The sequence below is a fragment of the Falco naumanni genome, chromosome 13 (assembly GCF_017639655.2).
Source record: "Falco naumanni isolate bFalNau1 chromosome 13, bFalNau1.pat, whole genome shotgun sequence".
Lineage (NCBI taxonomy): Eukaryota > Metazoa > Chordata > Aves > Falconiformes > Falconidae > Falco > Falco naumanni.
Window position 1 is genome coordinate 12,790,969 of NC_054066.1, and position 20,950 is coordinate 12,811,918.

The 20,950-nt window shown below is 38.0% G+C and overlaps 1 protein-coding gene across 4 annotated transcripts in view; it reads right to left on the reverse strand.

Annotated features, from left to right (window-relative positions):
• TFDP2 (transcription factor Dp-2) overlaps nucleotides 1-20,950 on the reverse strand; it is a 63,000-nt gene continuing 42,050 nt past the window's right edge. For 3 of the 4 annotated variants that reach the window (XM_040612822.1, XM_040612820.1, XM_040612824.1), the window contains 6 exons: nucleotides 20,499-20,645; nucleotides 18,040-18,108; nucleotides 16,273-16,424; nucleotides 11,737-11,903; nucleotides 7,747-7,852; nucleotides 1-6,827 (listed from right to left, as the gene is read on the reverse strand). In XM_040612822.1, the coding sequence (XP_040468756.1) occupies nucleotides 6,644-6,827; nucleotides 7,747-7,852; nucleotides 11,737-11,903; nucleotides 16,273-16,424; nucleotides 18,040-18,108; nucleotides 20,499-20,645 (825 nt within the window). In that variant the 3' untranslated portion in view covers nucleotides 1-6,643. The remainder of the gene's footprint in view (nucleotides 6,828-7,746; nucleotides 7,853-11,736; nucleotides 11,904-16,272; nucleotides 16,425-18,039; nucleotides 18,109-20,498; nucleotides 20,646-20,950) is intronic. The other variant, XM_040612823.1, reaches the window with a different exon arrangement.

The window sequence follows — 20,950 nt, forward strand, 5'->3', positions numbered from 1 at the left end:
TTGACTTGAAATTCTTTTATTGAGTTTGTCTACAGATAAGCTTTACGTTCCTGTTCACAGACAACTAGGTATTTTTCTCTGAAGCATACATACAGTTTTCACTTCAGTCAGACTTGCCTGCTGCCCACCCCCATTTTGCAATGTACAATTCCCACTTGCAGCATTTTCAGTAAACATGAGATCAATTGAGTATACAGAAATAGCTTCTTCTATAAAATTTCCATTACAAAAATAACAAGTTTTTATTTACAAAGTGTTTGCTACTACAAAGTAATATTTCCTATTGGTTCAAATATACTATTTGCTAATGCCAGTGTTCCTATTAGGAAAGTAAAACTTTGTATATGCATTTTTCTTTATATCTTTGTCAGTGTTTAAAGCACATATACTACTGCCACATTCTTTTTTACACTACTCCTAGCCACGTACAATGTGGTAGTAGAAATTAACACTATTTGACGACAAAAAAATCAGCATAGCTTAATAGCAGTCTTTCTGCAAAAATAAAACTTTAGTTTATAATTTAAAGGTATTTGGAAAAAAAAGTATGGAGCATTCAAAAATACGCAGCAAATTGTTTAAAAGATGAATGGGCAGCTTGGACTTTCTTGAAGATGCAGGAGTTTAGCACAAGAAACGGGAGAAAAAATTCTGCTAGAGTGTGTGTGTGACATTTTTTGCCAATTTACTGTATGTTGGGGGGGGGGAAGAGTGAAACAAGTGGATTAATTAATTAAAACTTCAAATCCTATATAGCCAGCATCCTCATAAATTGGATTTGTCAGTGCCCTCCTTTCAGTTCAGCATTGAAAGAGGTCATAAAATAGCTTTTGTCCATGACTGGCCTCATTCTTAATTTAAGAAAAACAAAAAAAGAAAAGTCCTATTTAATTGAAAAATTGATGGTCTTTCAAGTGCTTTCTGCACTTTGAACAAAAAGGAAGTGTCTCTGCAACTTCCTTCCATGCAGAATCTAGTGGATACTGAGAAGTGCTCCTGTAGCAGGGGGACAGATGGACCTGCCTTTTTTATCGTACACGGCATGTTGCGGTGACCGCATGCCACTGGCGGATGCGTGCATCGGCATTACCCACTTGCCCAGGGACTGATCTATTGCCAGATCGTCTGGGCAGCGCCAGCAGACATGTACTGCTGTACAAACTCTGCCTGTACTTGCTGGCTAGTTACTTCTCATGTGATGTCGGCTATGCAAACACAAAGGTTGGTGCCTTGCTCCTGGGGCATGATTTGCAGCCAAGGACCCGAGGAATGAGCTAGTTCTTACAGGTTTGTCCGAAGTAGGATTAATTTTTTTCATAGTAGGTGCTTGTCAGATACAGTGTCATAACATATGCATGTACTTCTCTGAAGTATTTTTCATATATACAGCCTGGCTTTAAAGACAAGGGAATGTGCCAGAAATTTGTGTGATGGGTTGTGATTCAGCTGGTGTTTTCCTAGGAAAATTCAGGGAGATCCACTTAATTTCTGCGTTAGTGCAACCAAATCTACTAAAGAGGTTTAGTGCTTGAATGAGCCGCTACAGTGACTTGGAAGGATGGTAATAGTTAGCAGAGGGAATGAACTGTGAGTAATGTTTGTTGTGGGGATTTTTTTGGCAATATACCTGGGTCTAGGGGAGAGAAGTTGCTTACACAGCCTCTTAAAAAAAATCACCAGACTAAATTCTGACAGCTAAACATGAAAGAGAGAATCTGATTTCAGAACCTGGTTAAGTCTAAGGAATGAGTGTTTCAGGAAGTCTCATGGTATCAGGATTTGGTTATGTGGATACTTGTCAGCAGAAAATTAAGTATTTAGAGCTGTTAACATGCTTGCAAGGGTAGGTGTAATAATCAGAAATTACGAATGATTTATATGAGTATTAGTTCCTGAATTCTGACCTATTTCTAGAAGTGACATATTTTAAAAAACAAAAACTCAATAAACAGAGCAAGAGTCCTTAGCATCTTCCTTGTTCTTCTATAGTGCTGCACGTGGCACCGTTCCCAGGGCTGAGGGTTGAGATGCCTTCAGCTGTAAAAGTAACCGAGGCCTTGGAGTAAGTGAACTGCAGCATTTCTGTAATTAAGCTTGTAGTAAGCAGAAGGATGTCACCTCAAAGTATGACTGTTATTACTGATTTTTTTAAATCAAAAAATGTGAAAAGCTCATATAGTCTTTCCCCAGCTTCATTATACCTGGTTATTTAAATTAGTTATTCATGAGTAACTGAGAGACTCTTGTAATGAAAAGATATAAATTTAGGTGGGTCATAACTTGGTTTGGTTTGTTTACTATATACTATACCCTGTGGTTACTAGGGTTTTTTTTTTAAATGAATCCAAAATCCAAACATCTTTAACTTACTAAAAGAAAAGTCTTCTCAATAAACTGTGTGGATTATTTTCAGCTGAAAAAAGCTTATTAATGATAAAAATTAGTATTGCCCGTGTTCAAATGTGATTAAGTTTCAGTCATACTCTTGAATTAAAATGGTGACTGTGGTCAGAATAAAGAGCACTTGACATTTAAAACCTTAACTACTGAATTCTAAATTTAAGCATCGTTTTATGTATGAACTCGAGGGTTTTGTTTTTCTTAACCAAATTTTAATAGTTTCTTTTTTTATTAGGCCTTTTTATATAATGTCACTGCAGGTTGACTTAGTTGACCAGCACAAGTCCTTCTGTGGGTATTCTGTATACTCAGCAATTTCCAGCTGCTCAAAAGGATTAGGAGTTATCTGCAAGCCGTAGTTCAAAAAACTAAACAAAAGCCTTAAACAAAATGGAAGTATCTACAGCTGTGGCTCGTACAAGGTTTAATGAAGTTAGTTAAAATCACACCTTCGGTTAAACTGGTATTATTTACTTTAGTCTACTTAAGTATACACACTTTCTTAGATTAGGTGCATTGTTGCCATTAGTTCCAGTGTTGAAATGAGGAGACTGGCACGCTTTAATACAGTTTTAAAAACCCAAGTCCACAGACATTAGGACAGATTTCTACGCAATAGAAAAACGCTGTCTCCCACTCATATTTCTCTATCTAGTCTGCGATGCTGACAAATTTTTCTAAGTCAAATTTAGATTTCTGAAGCACCATAAAGTAAGTCCAGAAATAAAGCTGTTTACTGCAGTATATATAAAGGCGTTTACACACAGCACTATATATTGCTTGCAACCAAGTGCCTTCTGAATGTATAACCAAGAAACAGTGTTCCAAGACACATCACTTATCTTAAATAGACTTTGCGTGAAAGTTCAAACATTAACTTTGTCTTACAAGAGATCCCATCTAGTACCAGTTGCTACTTGTTTCGTATTGACGAATGTCAAGAGTATTGCACGAGACAGGAGAGGATGATGGTAACTGAATGGAAAATGGGAAAACCAGTCTTGCTAATGACCATTTTATTCTGGAAAATAATCCGCTGCTGGCTTTCAGAGGGAGGGAAGGACAGGCCTGCATGTTGGAGCAACTGAGCGCAAGTACTGCCATTAGCTTACTGGGAGCTGTGCGGTTGCTTAATATTCCTAAAGTTATTACTCAGAATTGCTCAGAGCTCAGTTCAGATGCAACAGCTGCATTTTGTGAGGTCCTGCATTTACCTGTTTTGTTGCAGGGGAGTGTGGGAGTCTGGTTTTTTTAAATGTCAGCTAAGATCAACAAAAATGATTGAAGGGCTTGCCTGAGACCATACATGGGTGACTGTGGCTGGAGAAGGCCCAAACTTCTCCTGGTTCCCAGACATTACTGTAACCGCAAGACTGCAGTGCTGTAGTTGAACTTCATCCTCAACTGGAACTGGGCACAAAGAATCCTAAGGAAAGAATTTCCTTTTGAAGTCTCTTCTAAATGTTCTAACTTGTTTTGTATTCAACTAGTTTGGGAAAATTAACTTTTAAAGTCTCGGTTCAACTGCCCAAATAAATGTTATGTGCTTCTAGGGCTGTGGTTTGGGTTTTTGTTTTTTTTTTTAAAGTCTGTATCTTGAAGTTTGGCAGGAAGCAAGTAGCTGTGCAGTCTGCTGCTTTGAAGGGTATGGACATCAACGGAAGGAAGATATCACTGAAGATCTTCCTCCTGTAAAGCAGAAAGCACAGTGACTGCTAATAAAATACATTCCATTTCTAGGCAGGAAGCCTTTTTTTGCCAGGTTCTTATATTTCAAAGTGCTCCTCCTTAGGAACTGTTTTGCGTTCTCCTGGTTTTTCTTTTTATGCATGTCTTGAGTGGGAAATGTGAAGAAAGTGCGAAGTTAAATGTGCTCCTAATGTATTGGGGGGGAAGGGAATAACTACTTCAGGAAACGTTTCCATCTTTAATAAGACTTCCTTAGGATCCTGCATAGAAGACTAGGTATCTTTGATCTGTCCTCTCCAGAGAAAGCAGACTGACGGGACGGTTTCTGAAAAAAACCAATGGGTTTTTAAGAATAAAAGCAATCATCTGTTTATTTGAAATGTCATTCACGAAGCTGACAATTCCATAGTAATATGCCTGGACTAGCTGTTACCTTATTTCAAAAGTGAGCATCTGCAATCAAGTGCATTGATTCTCTCAGTGAGAATATTATGTGTATGTGTAAAGCTTTTCTTCATATAGAGGTAGTGTTACAGATTTGGTTGAAGTGAGGTGGTGTAAATCCCTCAAGTTTGCTGTTGCCTGTGAGCCATGAGCACAGGACAGCCTTAACAGTCTTGCCAGAGGGTGAGTGACATGGTAGGCATGTAAGAATTACTTTCATTTCTGCATTTGCAGCTCATTTGTTGCCAGACAGCTCAACTTGCTCAGTCAAGAGCTATATATAAATAACAGTGCTGCCCTAACTGTACCTCAAATGCAGGACTTCAGACTGTCTATGAGAAGCTTCTTATCTAGATGCTTTAATTTTTAATGCAAACATGCAGGTGTGCTTGTATGCTCCTCGCAGTTTTACCTGTCCTGGGCGTAGCTAGTCACGTGCTAACCAACTAACTCCTGTACAACAGCCAGGCAGCTTTTCAGCTGGAGCCTCAGTTTATCTCACTGGCTCAGGCTTGGCAATTTTGGATGTTGTTGGCTTGACAGCAGGTTTGGCTGTAAAAGATCATGTGGACATGCCCCACGCTGTGCTAGGGTAATGGTCACAGAGTCAAGGGACACAGTCTGCTGCCACCGCTCAAGCGAGTAACAGTATGACAAGCTGCCTAACCTCGTAACTAAGTAACAGAGCCAACGTCACTGAGCTCTGACAGCTAATACACTGGTACTTAGAAAGAGGTCAACTATTTACATACAGTATAAAAACTAAAAAGAAGTAACACTATTTAAAACTGGATTTATCTAATTAAAAATAGTTGACTTCAAAAATAGTTGAAATACTAGATGTTAGAACACCATGGGGAGCATCTCTACAGTGTTTTTTGTTCTGTTACGCAGTTTTTTTTTAAAAAGGTCTTTGTGATTGAGTGTGATGTTAAGTACAGAACACGGAGCCTCCTGTTGCAAGTCAGATTTAACAGTTCAAATGGGATCCATGTCGAGTAACTTCAGCTAAAAATTAAGTGGTTTGACACTACTGTTTTCAAAGGTGCATTAAGGTGAGTGCAACAGAAGTTAGTCTGTCATAATCCAAGCTGACTAGAATGCAAAACACTAAGTGATGTATTGTTGAAATTTAATTTCTTTACCTAAGAACCTCAACGTACGACTTTAAAAGTTACGTGACCTGCCCACCCTGAATTTGAAAATACTGCCTTGAAAACATGCTGCCTGAGATCTTCAACATAGAGGCCTTTTTAAAAAAAACACAGCAGATGCTATAAAATCAAAGGGATTATAAAGTAATGGAGAAGCTATACTGGATACACTGTAATCTAGAAATACTATTTTAAAATTTTTTTTCCTTGAAAAAAGCTGGTGCAGAGAATACTGCTGTTTTTATCCTGACTGTTTAATAATGGCTAAGAATAATCACTTATTTATAATAAATTAGGTCTGCAGTATAAACGAACATATGAACCTTTCAAAAGAGACATACTAATGTTACTTTTAGAGTATCTAAAGTGGATTTAAACTGTTTCAAGATTCATTTAATCACTTGCAATTTATATTAACTTTAAGAATCTTCTATACAGCAAGTTGAACAGAAAAAAGAAAACATTCTAACAGCCCCTTTTCCCCAGAACAATTTTCATATAAGATAGTTTTAAATAGCTATTTTAGCGCATTTGCATGTGCTCTCTTTCCCCCTTTTTGTAAAGGTAGCACAGCCAAAAGACAATGCAAGAAGTGGCATTTGTTGACTGACTGTTTTCTTCTCCATCTGGTAAAGATAAGGGGAAGACAGAGACTTGAGACAGAATGTCCCAAGATAGAAGATGTGAACTTGATGTTTACTTTGCCAAATCTCCAGGGACTTTGTTCTTTTCCTTGGTTATAGCTGATAAAACCCACTTCACTGTGTGTCTGCATGACACTCTGTGTTCAGTTACAAAACATTTTCAATTTCAGCTGTGGATGAATTTGTTTTGGAGCATTCATTTTGCTTCACTGAACACAGTGCAAACCAAGGCAAGAAACTTCGTAAAATTTAAACAGGAGCTCCCATTAAGAATATCTGAGCAGCATTTGTATACTCTGTTTTCTACTGTCCTTATTCTGGGGAGGAAGAATCCTCGTCTTCATCCTCTTCATCTTCGTCATTGAATGAGCATGGAGTTTCTCCTCGTGATTCAGAGTAGCGTGATGTTGCACTGCTGGACTCCTGACTGCTAGGGGCAAGAAACTGCCCGGTTGCTAAGGCCACTTCAGCATCCAAACACAACCCTGGATTCTCACTATCAAAACAACAGAAATGTTCAAGTTTAGAGGATTTTTCATAAAGTTTTAAGCTTTTTTTTTTTGCTTCAGCTTTTCTTTTAGTTAAAGAAATGCTACCGACAAGGAAAAAACCAAAAGCTTTAAATTAAATACAGCTAATAATTACGAAAACTGCTAAAATACTGGGAAGTCACATAGTAAAGACTATTGGGTGGCTTTTTTTTTTTTCATAACCAACTAGCAGAATTGCTCAAACCAAAGAAAGCTTAAACAAGAATAAATCCATCACAGTTTTGTCAATATACAGACATGTTTGCAATATGAAATTAGGCTATTAAATGCCATGAGGAAGAACCTGTTCCAGAATAATCCCTCTTTCCATTTTTTAAGGTACAGGTAACCTCCAAGGAAAGTATGGTTGTTGAGGTGGTTTTTTGGGTTGGGCTTTTGTTGTGGTGGTTGAGGTTTTTTGGGTTTTGTTTGTTTGGGTTTTAATTCAAAATTGTCTTAGACTGTATGGACTAAACTTTCATGAGAGCTTAAGCAGTAGCACATTCAGACCAAACATTCTTTTGCGTTCTTCAGAAGTATTATCAGGCTTTTTTTCACATGTAATTACCTCCTTAAATTCCTGCCTGGGCATGGACTGTAAGGTTAATCAGGAAAACTCTGTTCTTATAATAAGGGCTTGAAAGTGATTCTATCATTTTGAAACATAGATACAAAATAGCTAGTATGCTCAAAATTCAAAGCATGTTGATTTGACCTTTCAAGTATAATCATCAAGGAAGACAGAGTAGAGATTTTTTCACAATCAAAAATCAACTGTAACAGAAAACATCTCTTTTCCTGCATGTAAATGATATGAAAGTGAGGTTACTGAAAGTACCACAAGCATATATTGCTTGTCTCTGAATAAAAAAGTATTTTATTTACCTTGATTTAGCATCAGAAGTGCCTCCTGCTACTTCTAAATGTGAAACTGCTTGTGCTGAACTTGAAAGTAACCCTTGGTTTATCCATGAAAATCCCGCAGACATATCTAGAAGAAAGCATAATTGTATTTATGATGGTTATGTGAATTTCTTCTTACTTTTGCAATCTTAAAACTTTGCATTCTCTTTGCAGTTAGGATCCCTTGGTTTAGTTTAGAAGAGAAGGTAACAGTAGCTTAAGTTGATTTTATACTGTAGATGTGTCCTGTTCAGTCAAGATGAAATTTTATGTATATACACACACATATAGAACCCAGTGTTTGTGGATGCCCTCAAACCTTGCACTCCCTCACACTCGGAACTGTGGTTATTTCTATGAAACTTTTCCCTCTGAAGAGATTTCACACTGCAGATTATTTTCTGTGTCTAACCAAACCTCTGTTCTGCACAGCACAATGGCAGTAAAACGGGATTGTACTATTCACATTTTATCTAGCATTGTTCTCTAGCAGCAGGTAAAAGGAATAACCAGACACGTGTGTTACATATGCTTTCTCATCTGTCCTTCTGTATTCTTGTTAAGCTTTGGCTCCTGGAGATGGGGCAGTACTGCGTAGCACAGGGACTGTTTTAAGCAGGCTGTCACAGCCATCACAGACATAGGCTCACCATCTGCTGGGATCCACAAACTACCTTTTGTGCTGTGGAGATCTGTTAGCAGCAAGGTATATAAATGGCATGTTGCAAAGCAAGGCTGGCAAGGTTGACGTTCCTGCGCGCAGTCTTTGGAACATGACAGAAAACATGAATAAATGGCAGCTTCGGGGTGATCTATGAGGATAGAATAGATGAGAATAGCTACGTATGGACATAGCTGGACGGCTTTCATTAAGAATGCCCTAAATGCAGGCTTCTTTCTACAGAGAACATGTTCTGACAGTCCCTTCTTGTCTTTGCACAAGGAGGCCAAACCATTTGGAATGACTGCATCGTATTTAGGCTAATAAAGTGGATTAGGGATGTATCACAGTGTTGTTTCCTGGTCCTTTGAAAGGGTATACCTGTATGTACATGCTTAATATTCCAGAAGAATAACAAGTGACTGCTAGTAGTCTGGTGTTCTATTAACATTTTGGGATAACATGTTGCTAGTTAGCTTTTCTTCTTGAAGAGCAATGGGAGGTAAAGTACAGCGTTTACACATGAGGCAGAAGGAAGGTTCACAGATGCATATCCCTGCCTTGTACTTTCATTGCCTTAGATTTCAAAATTCTCTTCTCCAGTTGGGCTCTGAGGAGCAAGGAAAAAGAGGAAGTTAGTGAAAGATGAGTTTAAGAAGCCATTTCCTATCTGGAAAGGACTATCAAAATAGAAGTCTGCCTACAGTTAAAAAATTACTACTGCTAGCAGAGTAGATAAATTACTAATAGCTACGCTTACGAACCAGGGAAAGCATCTTGGAAAAACCTTCCCGAGGTGGTACAGCTCAGCATAAGCGTGGCATCCTTACTCTGAACTAGGCATATCGTGCAGCAGATAAACTTGGTAGAATCTGTCATTTACCTGAGAAGGCTGTAAGGGGAATACCCTCAATAACCTTTAGTAGTTAATGCAAATTAAAAGTGCTGCCTAGGATTACTGTTGCTAGCTGAACAAGCTCATTCATTCAGTGGGTATTTGTGTATCTCCGGTTCCAATTCCAGCCCGGGCTTGTTATACAGGTAGATAGCAGAGCACTTCTTCATGCAGGGAAGAAAAAAGTGTAATCTAGAGGTCCTAAACCACACCATTTTCTCTGCCCAGTGTTTCACTGGGGTGCATACAAGTGGGATGGTGTTAGCACAACTATTAGAGCCTCAGAACTTCTGTTGCCTTCTTTTTTTATCTGTAGTCTTATTTCTAGGAGTCAGGACGCCACTGACGAAGGCAGGACTTGGTTTTTTGTTAATGGCCTGTAGTATGTGCGTGGTTTAAAAGGCACAGTATATTACTTTGGATGTGGTTCTACAAAGGTTCACGCTTGTCTCAGTCTGGGTTTTTTTGCGTTTTTGTCAGTTCTAGATTTCTTCCAGTGAACTGGTTTAGACTTGGATTCTTCCAACTGCTCCTCCAGTTCTATTAGCAAGCATTACAGTACAAGCTAATGTTAGCATTAGGAAGTCAGTAAGCATCTGAAAAAAATAAGATGAGCAGGCTAAGGTCAAACTAACATTGTATGGGAAATGACTGACTTAAGACATATGAGAACAGGACTGGTTTCTACTGCAGTTGAGTCTGTGGAGTCAGCTAGTGTGGGAAAACTTTAATCTTGATTGTAATAAACTTACTCGGTGAATAAATAAGAGACCTTGATTTGCTTTTCTTGTATAGTGGTAATTGAAGCCAATGTATTTAAAAGTGCCGTCACAAGAGGTATGGCAGTAACCATGAAGTCTAGAAACCAGTGATGAGCCTTCCATTTCACTACTCTTGCAGCGCAAGAAATAATGTCTAAAGCCTGCCAAGGTTAAAATGGGAAGTTATGCTTCACCAAAAACACATCATCAGACAAATGCTGGCTTCTCAAGTATTGTGCAAAACATTTAAATCTGTTTCCCTTATTTGTCAGTTACTGCTATTAGAAACCCCTGCTATGCAATTTGTACTCTTAAACTGTAGATTTCTGTTGTGCAATTAAGTAGCAAGCAGATAAAAGAAACCTTTAAAATGAATGTACATACTCCAGTAAAAACACTTCTGGAATCTTTTTTTTCAGAGGCTGAAACAGCTGAACATAACCCATGTCTGAAGAGTACATTACTTCAGTGCAAATTCTAGACAGGTTTCTGGCTGCTGGTCTGCTCCTAGGGCAGTAACTCTAATCACAACATTCTTTAAGAATATGCTATCTCAGAATCTGTTGTTTTCTGTTTCATTTCTTTGAAACAGAGTACTGCTTGTTTCTCACTTGTGGAGGAACATCATGGTGGTTTTGCCTTTAATATTTCAACCCCCCACCCCCAGCAGTACACTGGCGTGACTGATTTTTTTCAAAACTAAAACGAACTACTAATCACTAGTCTAAACATGTAGTTTTATTGCTTAATCATTAAAAGCTGGTGTTATTCATTAAATAGCGTAATGACACAGGTTTTTTTGCAAATGTAAAGAAACCCTATTCTCTGAAGATAAATTAATGCAGGTTTAAAATGAAATAAATATTTTAGTTTGCTCCTCGATACATAGGAGCAGTTAAGCTGAACACTGCAACATTATTAAAGGATGCAGGTTCTGTTCCTTTGCCCACTTTACATTGGTGGTAAATCATGTGATAAATAATTTTTAGTTGAATACCTGCAAGGAACAAATCAAGTCCCTCAAGCAACTTGAAAAAATGCTGGGCTACGTTTAAGCTTTAGGTAGAGCAAGAAGAATGCAGTCTGACAAGAACTAGAAGGAAGTGACTACAAATTTTAACAGCTCCTAGTCCAGTGATGCAACACTGAAGGAGTTCTTGGTTTGAGCCTATTTAAGTGTGACCTGTCCAAACAGTCTGACTAGGGGAGGAAAACTCTTGGAAGCCTCTTGCATTAGAGAACCTCAGTTCTCAGACGGCACTTGCTGGCCTGCGGGTCACATACACATTACACTCAAACAGTTCAAGATGCTCTTTCTTTCCTTTTTCTCATCAATTTGAGGACTGCTGCCTTCTTCCAGTTTGCTCCTCCATATATCCACAGTTCTTGGTGTCAATTTAGTTATTTAAGGAATAATTTCTTTGTAACGCAGCTCGCTTGAAGTTTGTTGTTATGAATGTGTGAATTAAGTTTACGGGACAACTATGATAAACCTTCCAAATTTAACTGTAAAACAACTGGTTTATGTACCAAAATAACTAGCTACCATAAAACTTCAAATGTTACATACCTGTGTAGGTTAATATCATTACATTTGCTTCAGTTAACTAATGTTACGAATTTGATCGGAAACAGTATTTAAACATCTGACTTACCTGTAATGTAGCTTTCTAAAGCTTTTGGCACCAGTGATTTTGCAGTTCTTAGGTCCTCAGCTGAGCATTTGCCTGCCTCAAGCCCAAACGACATTCCCATTCTCCTCAGCACCTCACTGTCATCATGAATCTCAAAAGTGTTATCAAAATTAAAGAGGTATTCAAATCTGCATGTAAAAAAAAGGAGAGATGGTTTTGAAAAGTGCACAGCTATGCTTTTTTTGCCTATTCTCCCTTGGGTGTTTTTTTTGGTGGGCACTAAGGTAGGTGTCTAGATTCTTAATTATCTGTAAGGGTCCTTAAGGGGAAAAAAGTGCAACAAATTCTTTTTCTCTTTTGTTTAAAATGGCACTTTCTCAATTAAAGTAGCTTTACCACTACAGGGAGAAAGCCTAGAATTTTCTCTTCATTAAACAGATTCAAAGGGGAAGAGGGAGGCCTTATTAAACGTCAACCTTCCCTTGTACTAAATCCAATACTTTTAAAGGTCACCTGCAGCCCTGTCACCAAAACAACTATTTTGGTTTTGCTTCTTTTACATTTCACTTTCTATTCTAATGTGCAACACTCCTCCTGTGAACTGACCTATTTACCTTGGTATAATTTTGCTTTTTTGGATGCATTTGGATGCAGCTAGCAAAGCAGTCTGTTCAGTCCTGTATATTCACAACCTGCCATTTCTGCTGCAGGACTCTCAAAATGTTTTTCATTGCATATAGAAACAGCGATATAAGCTTAAGATAGCTTTTAGAAAAGCCTGGGCATCAAGACTAGCCTTATGTTATGACCGCAGGCTATTAAAAGCCTGGACAGCACTGACAAGGCTAGTTCCCAGTACCCCATTTTCTGCAGACAAAACCTTTATCCATGGAAAAACAACCCATCCAGGAGAGAGGATCTTTAAAAGATAACTCAGTGGTGGGTCTTCCGTTAGCTCTCCAAGCTCCTGTCACATGTGGATTTTCTTGACAGTTTTTTCTTTTTAACATTCGTTTTCTTATACCTGGATCCAGTGAGTTTGGAGAAGTCATGTCTTTTGTGCCTGTACACAAGATGTTAATCTAGTCATCTTACATGCTTTGTACTAGGTGTAACTGTCAGTTCCAGGCATAATTGCTTTTGTGACTCATATGGTATTACTTGTAAACCCTACTGTTTATGCACTGATATTTATTTAAGCATAACTGCATTAAAAGGCAAAAAACCCAGATGTGCCGCTATACCTTTAATTGGTACAATTACATTCCTGCTACCTAGACTGGTGCAGCTAAAGTCACACAAACAGGGGATGGGAGACCAGCGTCGTACCAAGTTACTACAAGCAAGCTGTGTAGTAACTAAGTAATAACTGAATTCAGTTTTTATGATACAGGATTAAAGGCTGTGTTTATTGATAGCTCTGTATTTCTCCTCCCATGTGTTGTGGTCAAATACTGGAAGTTAGAAAGGAGGATAACTCCTTTCCCCCCCCCCAGCAAGTTTCCAAACAAAGAAACTTACGGTAGTATTTCTCCCGTGTAGCTTCTAGCAACCTGCGGCCTCTGACATAGGAAGTCCTTCTGCCTTTGCTTTTAGTATCCATTTGAGGATGTTTTTTTTTCAGGGACTTGGCATGACCCTTTTGAACTTAGGTGAACTTTGGGCATGAATAACATCAAACACTTTAAGATTTGTGCAGACTAACTTGTTAGAAAAACACACTCTTTTAGTCTAAAACCTGTCACTTGGTACCTTCTCTTACTGTCTCCTAATTTTAACTTTAATAAACAACTGTGTACAGCTGTTCTCTACACACACTCCACATCATCCATAATTTTACAGACACCTGTGAATCCAATGTCCCCTTTTCTAGGGCAAAGAGTCTGTCCCTTCGGCGAAAGCCTTTTCATAACTTCATTTGTTCTAGCTGCCCTCCTGTCTCTCCTGGTTATGCTACACTTCTTCCAAGAACAAGAGATACAAAAGCACTATGCACATCTAGGTTTACATTCTATTCCTTACTGTTTTCCTAAATAATTCTCAGCATGCTTCTGGCTGTTACTGAGAAATCAACTTTTGTTCTCACAGAAGGATCTACTGGGCTGCCACCTTGTATTCAGTGCTAAAAGCTCGGTCCAGAACCCAATATCGTGTGTGCAGAGTTTAGGTACAGTTCCTGGCCCTTTCCCATGGTAGGTGCAAATCTGATCAACAATGAATTTAATCTGGATTTCCTACTCTTGCAGGCAATTCTTTTTCTAAGGGTACAAGAGCCTATCTCCTACACATTTTCTCTATTTCACATTTTGCTATCTCCAATGGCGGCAAAATCTTCTGCATCTCCTACTAGAACAGAGATGTTCTAAATTTCCAAGTTTCTGATACATCTGTTGTGTCCGAATGCTTGTTGAAAACTAGGTATTCTGGTTCCTTTTTTTCTTTTTCCTAAGACCTACGGCATTTCTATAAAAGCAGCATATACACAAAATACATTTTTCCTGTCCATTTAAACAGTGGGCCTTACTTGTCCAGGTGCCTGATCTTTTCAACATAATTTTTAACTTCGTCCTTTTTATCTGAAGACTGTGCTTTTCTCTACTGCAGCTTCAGAAATGTCATTCCCAATGTGCTGCTTGGCACCCACCTGTCTTCTCAAACTCTAAACAAAACTTCCCAATAACCTTTCTTTTATGTGTCAGAAATTTCATTCTGTTTTGGCTAGATGAAGCCTGTTCTTGCATAGGAGAAAGTTTAGAAGACACAAACTTATGTTGCTCATGATGCTAAAACCCCCCTATACGTATCATTTTTCCAAGCAATTATTTTCTTTTAGAAAATCCTGTGTAAATACAGTTTTGAGTAGCTAATGCTGCAAGCTTATCTGTTCACTGGACTTTCTAACATCGCCTGCTGTTTCATCATAAATACCAACCAACCAATGCTTTATATAAATGTTATTTGGGAAAAGAAAGAAAAATGGAAGCCTTTAAACAGGGGGTTGTAACTGAGGTTGAAGCCCAGTGAAGGGCAGGCACTCAAAGTGACCAGTACCGTCATTCTGGGTTAGGCAGCACAGATATTCTCGAATAAACTACAGAATCTGGATTCTTCAAACTGAGTGACCACTTTCACCAACTGCCTTATTTAGCAGATCCATGTAGCAGTGGTTTAAACACTGGCAGTTTCTGGCACTGTTTATCTACATACTGCTGTTGCCATTAATCAGTCGAACAAATAATAACCCTAGTGGAAAGCCTGTTTAATTTGGATTGTAACTTAATCATCTCCAGATGACAGTAATATTGAAGCTGGGGTAAATAAACTTGAGAGTCAACAGCTTGAATAATTCTGGTGTGCTCATTTTTAGTAGTAGTGTTTTCTTACAGTTTGGGATTGTAGAAGCGTGTTATACTTCTCCAGCTCCCAAATGCCAGATTAATCTGACAACTTCAAAGCGACAATTCTAAAGTTTCAGTATGAAATCGTTCAACTTTTTAATGACGTCAAACCTAAATACAGAGCGCTGTTTAGAAGTGCAGTAAGAACTGTATAGTATGCCTATAAAATAAGGGTGTAGTTAAGCTAAATTAATATTGATCCTCAAATTCCCAACTTGCTAAACTACAGTGCTGATGGGAGTATTCAAAAAGTTTTGTCACAGAATGTACTGGACTTCAGTCCAATTTTCCACAAAAATTCTACTTTTCATAGTATTGGATTTTTGCATGTTGGTGCTTAGGTTGCTAGAGACTGTCTATTTTTGCTGCACTTTATCTGACTTTAAGTTCAATACAGGATTTGCATACCACAGAGTGAAATCTGTAATACACAGTATTAAAGCAAAGCCAGCTATTTTCAGCTAATAAACTACTTGTGATCTGAGTAACAGTTACCATAACAGTACCTCATACCTTCAGCCATACTTTCACAAGATGAAGAGCATAAGCACCCAGAAGTACGCAAGTGGAAGATTTTGAGATTAATGTAAGATTGCAACTATAGCAGTCTGCTTACAAACACAATATTTCAAATCTCTATATAATTTCAGGTTTTTCCTTTAGAGCTAGGTGCAACCTTTTTGCTATTAAAAGACACTTTCAAAGTTGTTGTTATCACCTTTAGGCTGTTATTTCCGTGTTACATGGATCACCTTGTGCTTCTAACTAAATACATTTATGGCATACTAGGAATAACAATTCAGCAGCACTGCCACATGGCTTCATTAACAGCTAGTGCTGTCCTAGCACATAGTTTCATTCATACAGTTATTTCTCCTGTGCAGTGAATGCGCTTTGAAATGTCAGTCTGAAGTGCCGTTTACAACAGTGAAAGTCAGCCTGTTTTAACTAGCGGTTGTAAAGCAATACTGAAAAATTTATTCCTATTACTACTGTGGTTGCATTAAATATTAAAAATAACCCCAAAACACCCCCCTGAAATGACAGTAGCAAACTTAAACACACAATTACTTTTAGTAAACTAGAAAAACTTCTCTCATTTGTTCAAAGAAAAATTCCAGTCCACAAATATAACAGAATTCTAAAAATTGACACTCACTTATCACTTGATATGCTGCAGTCTATAACTGTTCTTTTGCTAGTGTTGACTATTAAGAAAGGCAGCTGTATTGTTGAGTTCAAAGCTGGAGGGCCTTGATTTTGTTGTTCATTTTGCTGATTTCTTTGTACCAAGTTTTTGAACGCTATTTGCTGTAGAAAGAAAGAAAAAATGATCACTGATGATAGAAGAGCAGGCATCAGTGTTTCCTGGAAGTGGAACTTCATAGCTCTTTTTTACCAACTCTCAATACCTCCAGTAATTTTCTGTCAAAAGGTAAGTTGTGGCTCAGCTTCCTCTTTGCACTAGTGAAGTTTACCAGGAATGGAAGTTACACAAATATCCCAATGGCTACGCCGCCCCCCCCCATCCCTGGAGGAGAAACAAGGAGCCATAAGGCTTGGTGGAGAATGGTTCCCTGTTCCTTTTGAAAAGACAATGCAGTAAGAGGTCTCCTCTATTATTTTATATGCAGAATTACCTCAGACTAGGAGCTAGTTACACTGAAACAAAAGTTAACATGATCTATATTTCTATGATCTATATTCTCTTCCACTTCTCATCCATCACCCTCCTCTTTCTCTCAAAACAGTCAGTTTTGAAATTCTCCTCTACAAGTTTTTTAACAGGTGCCATTTGTGACACCACTCGCTCTCTACTGAATTCTTACCTCTGACCGCATATGTGTGAAAATACGTGCTTTTAGGAAATGTTATTTGAGGGACTGGAAGTCAGTGCACTTACCTACTTTGAGGCACTACTTATTCTACTTAAGGGGGAGACAGACAGACAGAATCCCAAAGGACTGGTAAACCATTTGACAATGAACATAATCAAGAAAATAATGGCAGTTGTAGATAGTAAGGGAGTGCAACTATGTCATTTTCAGTTAGGAGAGCCTGAGTTGTCTCATTGTCACCAGGATAATTTCATGTTACTTTTAGAGGAGCTACTAATTTATTAGGTTAGACAGATAGAATCAAAATTGTGCCCTCAGTAGAAGAACAGGTTTTGCTGATAAAAAAGGAGACGCATCAGATATTTACAAGTTTCAGTGCATAACTAATTACAAGAAAACTGTATCAAAATAGCTGCACTGAGAAAAAACCACAGCCTTTTATTGCCTAAAACCTTGCAAAAAAGATTGATTGCATTTAAATTGCTGAAAGTCTGCAGAGACCAAAACACTTAAAAGTGCTTCTAACTGTATTTAAAAAATGTTACTTTGCAGAAATACATTTCAAATGCATCTCTGCTTATAATCAAAGCCAAAACTCAAGGCATCTCCAAGATGCATGTCAGAATGCAAAAGTGTTGGATTTGCCAGCCTTCCACTCTTAAGATCCAGAAATGTCTGTCTCCCCCAAAACAATTCTGTACACATTGATCAGTGGTAAATTCCATAGCTTAGAATCAAAGAGAAATTTTCTGTTAAGAACTACTCAGAGAAGGCAACTCTGGGGGACTTAAGAGTCAACAGGGGGGACTAGGGAGTTGTTCCAATTCCTACTAACATTACACAAAGCTTCAGCAGAACGCTTACAAAAGCTTGTGGCACACAGGTGCAGCACCACGCTGTTTTACAGTAGGTAAAAATGAACCACTAAGTGAGGGTAAGAGGTCCCCCTACTAGAATGCTGAAAGGTCACAAGCATGAAGCTTTTCTCCCTAGTGTATCACAGCTGCTAAATAAATCTAGAAAGGACTTCAGAAGTTCTAACATGTTAGATTTGCGCTTGATAATATAGCAAAAAAAATTAAATATACCTGCAGCAGCAGTTCCTGTAGTTGGGCTCGCTTCTGTTTTATCCTTTCAATCCGCCTTTGTTTTTCTATCTAAAAATATAAATGTAAATGCATTTACTTAGTTACCTTGTCTGTTCCACTGTACCAAACCAAACAGGTTTTAGAGCTACATCAGTGTGCTAGCACCGCGCCAAAAATCCATGCTATCTTTGTAAATGGTGGCAAAACCATGGCATGGTAAGTAAATTGCAAAAGTCTTTTCAGCCCTACCCATCTGCTGTTTATTTTTTTCTTTTTCAAAGAGACTAATCGCATAGTCCAAAGAGTTTCTCCATAAAACAGGTCTGACAAACTGTAATTTCTTTCTTTGTCAATAACTTTAACTCCAGTAAAGAATCAATTTTACAAGGGACCATATATTTCCCCACCTATTCCTCTTCTTTTGTACTGTGCACTGAGTGTCGATCAGCACCAAACAAAACACTTGAGGGGGCGCTTTGGGTTTCAGGGCTTTTTTTCCCCCTCCCACCCTCCACTCTTTTGGAATTGTGCATGTCCCTTCCACTGTTCTCCGAGCTGCAAGCTACTAGATGTAAATGTGCAGAGACTGAGCTCAGGATCATCACCTGCATCTTTCCAGTGACCTTCACTTTTTGTTTGGACTGCTCATTTGAGACTTGATCAAGATTTCATCAATAAAGGTAACATTTTCTGCATGAGCACAGAATCCATTTCTCGCAACAGTTCTGTTAATGCCAGTGTATGGGACAAAGCTATCTTCAACCTAAATACGCAGTGCTTCGGACAGCAGTAGTACTGGATGTCCACTGATGCTGCAGATACCACCAGTGGTATTTTAAATAGTGCTCTGGGGCAAAAGACTGAAGAATGGATGAAAAAAAGAGAATGAAGAATTGGACAGTAGTCATCATGTTTAAAGGGTGGTTTTCCTCATCATCTTACTGGTGCCAGCACTGTATCGCTGCTCCCAAAAATATTAAACTCTTAATTCACTTTTTCTAACTATTGAAACTAAATGATGCAGTCTTTTAAAACTTATCTGGCGTAATCCCCCTCAATTTTATTTACAATGTTGCTTTGTGGTGGTTCCCAGCTGCCACTTTTAATGTTTACAGTTCTTCCTTCAGACCACCATAGATGACTTTCTTTGCTGGGACAAATACATAACTCTTAAACCAAAGAAACAGTACAGATACAATTTAGAGATGGTTTCTATATAATAAGCTTTTTTGTACTGGTAATCTTATTACAGATCTACACTGTAAAAAGGGTTGGCACTTTATACAGCTTTAAAAGCAAAATTAATTCTGATTTTCTCACCATGAAAATGCAGCTTTATTTTCTATTATGTCATAGGAAGCAACATTTTAAGAAAATATGCCTGGCTTCCATTTTGCACATATGTAATGAGAGCCTGAAACAGTGAATAGCACATTGTCATTGTAGATGACACAATGAGATTCAAGTTCTATACTAGCAATTCCTACAGTAACCTATACTGAAGATAATGCATTCATATTAACACATGTAAAATGTAGATTTATCCTTTTTTGGTTTTTTTAGAAAGAATCCTGAGGCATAATGATTGAGTATATGCATACTCCTAGGGTGGATGTACTTTCCAAGCTGCTGTAACAGACAAGGACAGTAAAAGCTTTTTTCTTACCACATCTAGAAAGACAACTGATATAAATGAACTTGCACAAAAAAAAAAAAATATCTTTCTCTGCTGGAGAGACACCTCACCCACCTTTTAAGATATTTAATGTCACAAGTATCACAAATGTAATACCTATTAAGATGGATTTACAGAAAGTCATTACAGCACTCTGCAGCAAATACAGTAACTTGTGCTTTTTATTTATAGAGCATTTGGCCTGAAGGACAAGCAACATTTTGTGCATATGAATTTCAGCATCCCAGCAAGAACATGGTAACTCTTAGCCTGCTGGAAAAATAATGGAAATAACCAATAAGTAAAACTTCGGGTTTTTTTCCCCTGCCAGTTCATAGCTAGTATTTGATATCCTAGCAGGAATCATTTTTCAATTTAACTTCCTCTGAATGGCATTTCCAAGTACAGACATGAATAGAAAATTGGGTCTCCTTTTAAATGTACAGCATTTTATAAGCCTAACTGCACTATAAATACTTTTGACTTTCTTCTAGTTAATTCAGGCTACTACAGACTTTAATCTTACAACTAATCCCTGATTTGATTAATGTCCATTTTTGCAAGGTAAACAGGTTTTTTTTATACTTCATGTAATGTATACTAAATAAGCATACATAAACATATCCCTTCAGTTTATTCAAGCAGAAAAATTTGTATTGTCATAGTGTGCACAAATGAAAACCAATCAGGTTCAAATTGAGGAAAAACCCCCCTTTTCTAAAGCATACAGTTCCGTCATCACAACCTGTGAACTAGAGAGAATTTCCCATTTACCTCACCTTACCTCTAGATTCTGACATTCCTGAGCTGAGTTTGTAGGAAGGCCGATCCATCTGATTTCCTTCTTCTCCTTTGAAATTATGTTCATTGCCATCAGGACATTAAGGGCATCATAAACTCTCCGTCTAATATTTTTCTGATCATAAGCCTGCTAAGAAAACAATGCAGCATTAATAGTAACAAAAGAATAAAAAAAGGAAAAAAAGACCGAACACATCCTTCATAGATACACAGAAGATAAGAAGCTGACATGGTGGTTTGGGTCAGGGTGATAGTAAAACCTGATGCCTTCAGCTGTGTTACTGCTCAGATACCACAGGAGCGTGTTTGGTTACAAACAGAAGCTTCGGGTCCTCTTGAAGTTTTTGTGCAGCAAATTCCCATCACAAGTCTGTTACAGTTGAAAAGCCTGACAAGACCACATATGGTGGGTACAAGAGTAGCCTTTTTTAAAGG